Source organism: Helobdella robusta, assembly GCF_000326865.2.
Source record: "Helobdella robusta unplaced genomic scaffold HELROscaffold_86, whole genome shotgun sequence".
Lineage (NCBI taxonomy): Eukaryota > Metazoa > Annelida > Clitellata > Rhynchobdellida > Glossiphoniidae > Helobdella > Helobdella robusta.
Window position 1 is genome coordinate 216,810 of NW_008705495.1, and position 8,652 is coordinate 225,461.

Consider the following 8,652-nt stretch of genomic DNA (forward strand, 5'->3'; position numbering starts at 1 on the left):
CCAGTGTCGTTTCAACTGCAACACGTCTGCTCTTCTAAAAATGGCAAAACATATTGGATCGAAAATGTACAGACTAATTGATCTAAGTGTATTCAAGAGCCCCGTTTTCACGTTTTTCAACTTGCACACCGTCCTACTCTACCTGAGCTATGACATCCCGTACATTTACGGACCGGTCAGGGCAACTGACCACAACATGTCAGACAGGAATGCATCCTACCTTGTCTCCATCATTGGTCTATTCAGTATGATAGGTTGGTCTTGTTTTATGTCACCACGGTTGTGGTCTCAGCTGGTGCTAGCATGTTATATCGATGATGAATTGTAGACTTTTGATAGTTAAGATGAATATGATTTTTTCAGAATTGCTTCGTCGACTGTTAAATAAATTTTTTCATACATTTTCAATGAAAGACGCCACCTCAAAAATTCAATCACTGATCATCGTTTGGCGACCGTTATAAAATGAAATTAGCTAATACCCTATAGAAGATCAGCTAAGAAACGTATAACACATTTAGGTCAAATATTTATGGGATACCTCGGTGACCTGTCCTGCTTGAACGTGACCACCTTCTACAACGTAATGACAGCCGTGGCGGGCCTCATGATCCTCTTCATCCCACTGGTCACCACCTTCCTTCCAATGGCCATTCTCTACGCCGGCTACGGATTTTTCATCAGCGCCAACTTCGCACTGACCACGGTCATCCTTGTGGAGCTGCTGGGCATGGATCGACTGACCAATGCCTTTGGTATTGTGTCACTTGCTCAAGGGATTGCCAACTTGTTTGGACCTCCTTTGGCAGGTTATCTGAGGGTTTTTTTTTTAATTTTTTCAAATTTATCTACCGTTTTAGTTTATTTTTTATAATATTTATTTGTTAATAAAATATTTTTCAGATAGTTTTTTGGAAAACCTAAATGTTGTCGGGTAAAAATTTTAAGTTGCGATGTTTATTTCAACTTTTTTCATAATAAAAATTGACGCATTTGAACGAACGCTGACATGCAACAGACGTCCAGCGACTCATTCCTGTCAATTGTGGATGTGGATGTCTTTGTGGACGATCGTTTTTTTCCACAAACAATTTTCAAAAGATGTTTCTAAATTATTTTAATGTTTGGTATTTCTTAATTTATAAGCTGTTTCTCACTCTCTCTAACTACCAGCTCTTTATTAACATTTAAAAAGGTTTTCCTTATCTACGTATATGAGCCTTTCACAGTTAGAAAATTAATGAAAATAAAATGAATTATAATTATTGAGTTTGATATTTTTTACAACACTTTCATAAGGGGGCCATTTTGCATTTGAACCTGGTCACTACAACATCAGAAGCAGACGCCTTAAACATTTTACAATTTCACCATTACACCTCGCCACGCAATGTTATAATTTTCATAATAATAATAATAATAATAATAATTATAAAGAAAAAAACTATTAAAAACTAGATGTTTGAGATGTGCAAACAAACAATTTCTTTTCAGCACACACACAAATGCTTGATGGTTCCGGCTACATTGACGTTTGGAACGACACACACACACACACACACACACACACACACACACACACACACACACACACACACACACACACACACACACACACACACAAACACACACACACACACAAACCATACATATTAAAGAACAAAGATAGGTCTTCTTATACAAACAGTTATGTTCAATTGAAAGCGAACAGCTTTGCGATACATTTATATTTTTAAAAAAATTTTTCTAAAAGACATTTGTATGGTTAATCAAATTTACAGCTTTCTTAACAATGATTAAAGAGTATCGTAAATAAAATCTTGACAGAAAATGCGATAATCGTCCTATTGATAGCAAGCCAGCAGACAGCAACTTAAAATTACACTTCCGAAACAATTACATGAAAAGACGCTAGCTCATTCGCTCACAAATCCAAGCAACAATCAAAAGCACATAAATCAGGCGAAATGTACATTCCAACAACTCTATACACGCCACATGCACTCAAACAAACACACACAAACACACATACTCACACACACTCCCACACAAACACACACTACAACATACAGGCTGGTTATCTGACGCCACTTCCTCTTACAACCTGGCCTTCTACGGAGCAGGGGCCATCATCCTCATCAGCGGACTCATGCTCTTCCTCACTCCATGCTTCGAAACGTGCGACAAAAACAAAGAGAAAAAAACCGTACGTCCCAAAAATGACCAGAAAGACAAACCACAGCAAGTGGCGGCTACAGAATCGTCGCTACCGCCGCCACACAGCGCTTTTTTCTCGAGACACGAAATCATCGACATGACAGTGATGACTACGCCGAACTCTCAGCAATCGACTGCTGCGCACGGTCTGAAGAAATTTAAAAGTAAGCTGATAAGAAAGTGGAGACTTAAGAAGTTAGTTAAGCCATCGAAGAATATTTCATCCCCAGCTCATCCTCCTCCACCTCCTCCTGAAATTTTCGTCACGGAAGCCTAGATTGGAAAAGTTTTCAACTTTTTTTTAAATTTTTTAACCAAAACTGCAAAATGTCTTAGACGCGAATTTTTAAAAAATAAATCGTTGTTAGAACTGTTGAAAAATGCGACAAAAAATTAATAGATGGCGGTAAAAGACGTCAATGACGTCATGAAAATTATTATTCCAATTTTGAAGAGCAAATAAAATTCGGTTCTTTTCACCGAGAGTTGGAACAGTCATTAAAAAAGGAAATGTTCGCTTGAATCATCAATGTTGAATGTTGTGCGTTTCAGTATATTTTGGGATTTGGTTATTGTAGGATAATAATGTATTAAAGGATAACATTTTATACACTGAATTGCACACACATTGTAGGGTTCACGTAAATATAGTTGAATATATGACCGTATGAATTTTTTCATCAATTATAACTTTCTAGATAAAAACATTTTTCAATCTCAAATCTGATGTTTGTATTTTTATAAATCGCATATTCATCTCGCTGCTCCTTCACAAGCATCCAGTCACGGATAGCTGTTTCTTCCTCGCGTTTTTCTCACACATTTCTATGTTGAAACATTTCCATAGCAACGTCTTAACTCGTCTTTGAATAGTAGAACTTCTCCATTTTCAACCATAATTTTATATAAAAATTATCTATATGATCATTTGTTTGCAAAAATATATTTTAATTTCGGAACATTTGCAATTTTTCAAGAAGTTTGAAACTTTCTTAATTTGATGACAAATGATAATTTCAACTAAATAATATCTAAAGTTAACGTACGTACGTAACTAGATAGCTACAACATTAAAAAAAATATACACGTACCAACACATACAAACAAACACACGCCCACACCCACACCCACCCACAGACACACACACACTACACATACAAAAAAAAACAAGCGACAACAAGACAACAACGCAAACACACATTGTGATCATGCCGCAACCTGTACTGTATGTACGTACACATGCGAGTCGTTCTATGACAATTCTAACAACCTTGCATTTTATTGATTACAAAAAAGTTCCTTATTTTTTAGTTGTTATATTAATTCAAAATCAGATGTATATATGTATATATATATATATATATATATATATATATATATATATATATATGTGTGTGTGTGTGTGTGTGTGTGTGTGTGTGTGTGTGCGCGCGCATGTGAGTATGTTTTATATTTTAGATGTCTATTTATTAGTTTTTTTTTAAATATATAATCCTAATTCTTTGTGATTCGTATTAAATCTCGTTGATAACTTGAACTAGGTTACATAACAAATTTTCATCTCATTAATATAAAAATGGCTCGAAGGAAATAATTTTTATTTTTATTAAATATTTGAAACAAACATTAAAACAAAATGGCGCGTTTCTAGAATTTCAAATCATTCCATCGTTTTACATTATTTATTTTATATTTAGACTTTTTGATAACTTTTTTGAACTGTCATCTTGACGTCATGACTTCCATTTGTTTTCGCATCGCCAATAAGCAAAAACAAAAAAAAACAAAAAAAAAAACGCCAACGTAGTTGAGTTTTTGAAGGAAAAAATATGGAAAGTCACTGACTTATATAGCGCTAAATAACAATTTTACACGACAGATACAAAAAGATTGTCAGGAGGAAAAAATTCAATACTCCCATTATATACAATTTTTTGCAGATGATTCCAAAATCTTTAACGTGATTCAGACTGAAGAAGACTGCTGTTCGTGTATGTGATTGGTTCTTGAGATGCTTCCAAGTGTTTTGTACTAAAAATTGGAGGTTAAAAGCAGTTCTCAACATATGCTTTAATGAGACAAGAAGGAGTAGAGATGCCCTTAACTGAAGCAGAAAAAACTATGTATCCTGGTAGAGACTCCATGCTGATTTTGAACGATCATGTTTTCAAACTGCTAGATGAGCAAACAGTTTGCTAGAACGGAATTTCAAAAATGCACCTATAGCAGCTTTTTCTCTTCTTATTAAATCTATGGTTAGGTCAATTCTTGTGAATGGTGCGACTGTGTGATACCCCTTTAGAAAGCACCAAATTCCACACTTAGAAACAGTTCAGAAACGAACATCCAAGATACCACTGTAATGAAGAGAGGATTAAAATTCGAGGATAGGTTAAAGATTCTAGGGTGGCCTTCACTGGTTAACAGACTCAAAAGAGGATACATGATATCAATTTATCAATTGCTTAATGGACTGCAGGATAATGATATCAAACCAGACTATGCCCTTACTATGGCAACATAAGAAAATGATTTGAAGTTGATTAAGCGGACTTGCAGAAAAGATGTCAGAAAATACTACTTCACCGACCGAATATTAAATGAATTGAATGGCCTACCTGAAAATGTGGTAAAATCAGCCAACATGACTAACTTTAGGATAGCCTTAGATAAATTTTGGCAGAGTAAATTTTATATATGAAAGTAAAGATGTCAAACCCAAACCAAAAGATGTTAAGTTAAACTGAACGTTTTCAATCAAGCATTCTAATTATTGAATTATTTATTCTTGAAAAAATTTACATTATGGTGGCAAGAGGCTTCATTCTATTCCATCAATTCCTTTCCATTTTATTCTATTCCTGGTGTGATTCATCTTCGATAACTTTTAAAGCATCAATCCACTTTTAAACAATGTTTAAAGGTAGACATTTATTGATTGATCATAAATCATATCGTAGGATCGAAGTTTAAGACGAAGTTGATCGTAAAATTCGAAAAAGTTTATGATGGAAGGAGATTTACTGCCGGGTGATTATTTTAAATAATTTGAAATTATTTTCTTCTTCATTGGATGTATTCACATTTGATTGTCATTTCTTATTTATTTACAATTTATTACCATGGATATATCCATGTTTATTACATGAACATGAAGAGTGGGGAATGCTTTTTTTGGTTTGGCTCTTCCATATAATAATTAAAATAATTATATTATTTTATATTATATTATAATTTATAATAAATTTAATGTTTTTAAAGAGGTTTTTTTTATATTATAATCTTGATTTTACTTTTAACTTGCATTTCTTTTAAGTTTTATTTGAAGTTTAAAACTCGTTTATTATTCGTTGTTAAAATTTTTTATGATCATAGTGGGAGAAAAATTGATAATCAATATTTCAAAATAATATTGTGTTATCAATAAATGAATTTTTTTGTTCGAGTTTATATGCCTTAAACATTTAAAATGCAGTTGGAAAGATTCCATACAAACCAGACTGCAGAGTTAATGAAACTCTGGTTTTCAAGCACTACAATGCTGAGGAAGTTTGTATGAAAAATAAAAATTTTCCAAAAATTGTAAAAATAATTTTTTTATCAAATTTGAATTCTTTATGAATACATAACTAAATTTTGATGGTTTTAATTAATGGAAAAGTTAAATGTTCCAAACAAATAAATGGAGATTAATATGTGATTCAGTTGTCTTTATATTTTGGGTTTTTAGTATTAATCAATTTTCAATTTGATTCTCTAAACTCTAAAATAGGAAGTACTGGGCAAGAAGATGAAGGACTGGTTGAGGTTTTCTGTATGTTTCTGGCACACTTTTAGAGGAACTGGTAAAATTGAATTTAGTCGTCGCCAGTTTTTTATTCCACCAACACTTTACCATCCACCAAAATTTAAAATTATTTACCTCAAATATTTATACACATTATAGTATTATCACGATATCATGATACCATTATCATAATAATTATTATTATAATTTTATCCATATTAATAATTTTTTTCAATTTGTTTTATTATTGCCGTTATTAATTAAATTGTCATAGCTCAAAAGTTTTCCCAGTTTAATCAAAAATTTGTTTTTATTTTTCATACATTGACATTACACCTCTTAATTCATTTTATCATCGACCTTTAATATAACCTTTCAACCATATTTTTTTCATTTTTAAAATTATCTCACCCAAAATGTTTCCCCCAATCTTTCTTTCACGCTTCTACCCAATTTTCAAGATTATTACCATTCAATAATCTTCTGTTAGCTCTGCTTTATATATATATATATATACATTTATATATATACAACGTTTTAAAATCTCGCGCTGTTTTATCTTTGTTTTGTCATGTATAAATTTTCGAATTATTATGCTATGTTATCTTTCCCTAAACCTGCTTATTTTTCTGACCATAAGGTGTGGATCCCTTTGGATCAGGCACCCTTCAGAGGCCATGGGATGATGGTAGCCAGAGTTTGGAAAATGCAAAGAGGAGAGTTAAAGTGGCCTTTGAGTTTATGCAAAAGCTTGGCATCGAGTTTTATACATTCCATGATGTGTTGGTTTCAGTTTTTTTTACGTCTTCAAACTGCTGTTGACTATGTTTGGTTGAATTTGTGGTTGCGAGGCTTTTTTGGTTGACTGGATTGTGTGTTTGCATTGCCAATTGCATATTGTTCTTGGATGGTTATCTGAATGTTTGATAGATTAATTGATCAGTTGGATTGTTTAGATATACGTATTTGTAATTTGAATCTTTGTTGATAAGTTCAGTTATTGAGACCAGTGACTTAAGTATAAATTTTGGATTAATCTTGTTACTTCCTTGCCAACATGCTAGTTAACTCTTTTCCATTACTGTCTCGCCACGAATCACTCACCATTCATGTACTATTCACCACATCCATTCATCATCCATCCCCATTCATTCATCACCCACCCCATCCATTCATCATCCATCCAGGGACATTGCCCCTGAAGGGAACAACCTCAAAGAGTTTGGCAGGAACCTGGATGAGGTGACTGACTACATGCTGGAACTTCAGAAGGTCACCAACATCAAACCTCTATGGGCAACTTGCAACCTCTTCTCTAATGTTAGGTACTGACCTAGTGGGAGGTGCGGTGGATTGATTGACGGGCTGGCTGGTCAGTTTGTCTGACTGGCCAGTTGGTTGTCTAGTATAACATTTTAATTTTTAAACACAAACCGTTAAACTCAATCTCATGCTAGCAGTCTGACGACGCAAACACACACACCCACTCACACCCACACACACACACAAATACACGCACACACAACACATACACATTCCACACACACACAACACGAACACAATCCACACACACACCCACAAACACACGCACATACAACACATTCCACACACGCACACACACACAACACGTACACAATCCCCACTCACACACTCACGCACACACAACACATACACATTCCACAAACACACACACACACACACTTCTACAGATACATGAACGGAGCATCCACCAACCCAGACGTTCATGTATTTGCACAGGCCGCGGCTCAAGTCAAGAAAGGATTGGATCTTGCCCTTAAGTTGGGAGCACAAGGATTTGGTGAGTGGGATGCATAATGGATTGTCGGGAGTTTGATTATCGTGGCTTTCTAAGTGGGTATTCCCAATTTTATGATGCAGATGCATAACGGTTGTAGTGGGGTAAGAACGATAGAAAGTTATGTCATTTTTATCATCATCATCTTCTATATCATCATCATCATTATTATTATTATCATTGTCGTCCTTGTAATCAGTATCACCGTTATAATCATTACCGTCATCATCATCGTCATTATTGTCATCATCATCATCAGTATTCTGGGGTGGCAGAGAGGGCTACCAAACCCCCCTGAACACAGACGTTCACAGGGAGCTATCTAACATGGCAAAATTTTTCAAGATGGCTGTTGGTGAGTTACTGATAATGATGATGATGTGGGTGATGACGAGAAAAAGTGAGGTAGTGATGATACGATGGGAATGTTATTGACATCTGTATTGAGTATGGTGAATTAACTACAGACTACAAGCAGAAAATTGGATTCCAAGGACAATTCTACATTGAGCCTAAACCGAAAGAGCCCTCCAGACATCAATACGACTACGGTTGTCATCACTTTCACCATCACTAACATCATCATCGTTGTCATCGTCACCATCATTTTCACCATCATCATCATCATCACCATCATCGTCATCACCATCATCGTCATTATCAGCATTATCACCATCGTCATCATCAGCATCATCGTCACCATCATCATTATTATTGTTTTTGTTATTAAACACGCTACATGTTGTGGTCTTCATTATGATGAGTCGTTGAATCATCATCAACACAGTCACGACAACATCATTTTCATCATTTTCATCACCATCTTCTTCAT

The 8,652-nt window shown here is 34.6% G+C and overlaps 3 protein-coding genes across 3 annotated transcripts in view; all 3 read left to right on the forward strand.

Annotated features, from left to right (window-relative positions):
• Positions 1-2,494, forward strand: part of HELRODRAFT_90622 (hypothetical protein) — a gene marked incomplete at both ends in the record, with an annotated part of 7,181 nt that extends 4,687 nt beyond the window's left edge. The window contains 3 exons of the mRNA XM_009032664.1: positions 73-254; positions 522-809; positions 2,073-2,494. Of these exons, the coding sequence (XP_009030912.1) occupies positions 73-254; positions 522-809; positions 2,073-2,494 (892 nt within the window). The remainder of the gene's footprint in view (positions 1-72; positions 255-521; positions 810-2,072) is intronic.
• Positions 2,495-4,311: 1,817 nt separating this feature from the next.
• On the forward strand, positions 4,312-4,741 carry HELRODRAFT_182422 (hypothetical protein; the record flags this gene model as incomplete). Its single annotated transcript, XM_009032686.1, has 2 exons — positions 4,312-4,407; positions 4,520-4,741. The coding sequence occupies 2 exons, from the start codon at positions 4,312-4,314 to the stop codon at positions 4,739-4,741; spliced, it is 318 nt and encodes a 105-aa protein (XP_009030934.1).
• A 432-nt stretch (positions 4,742-5,173) lies between these two features.
• HELRODRAFT_116428 (hypothetical protein) lies at positions 5,174-8,397 on the forward strand (the record flags this gene model as incomplete). The annotated part of the gene is made up of 8 exons (XM_009032687.1): positions 5,174-5,247; positions 5,693-5,766; positions 5,990-6,065; positions 6,648-6,786; positions 7,192-7,329; positions 7,714-7,823; positions 8,080-8,175; positions 8,288-8,397. The coding sequence occupies exons 1-8, from the start codon at positions 5,223-5,225 to the stop codon at positions 8,395-8,397; spliced, it is 768 nt and encodes a 255-aa protein (XP_009030935.1). The 5' UTR covers positions 5,174-5,222.
• Positions 8,398-8,652: the final 255 nt, after the last annotated feature.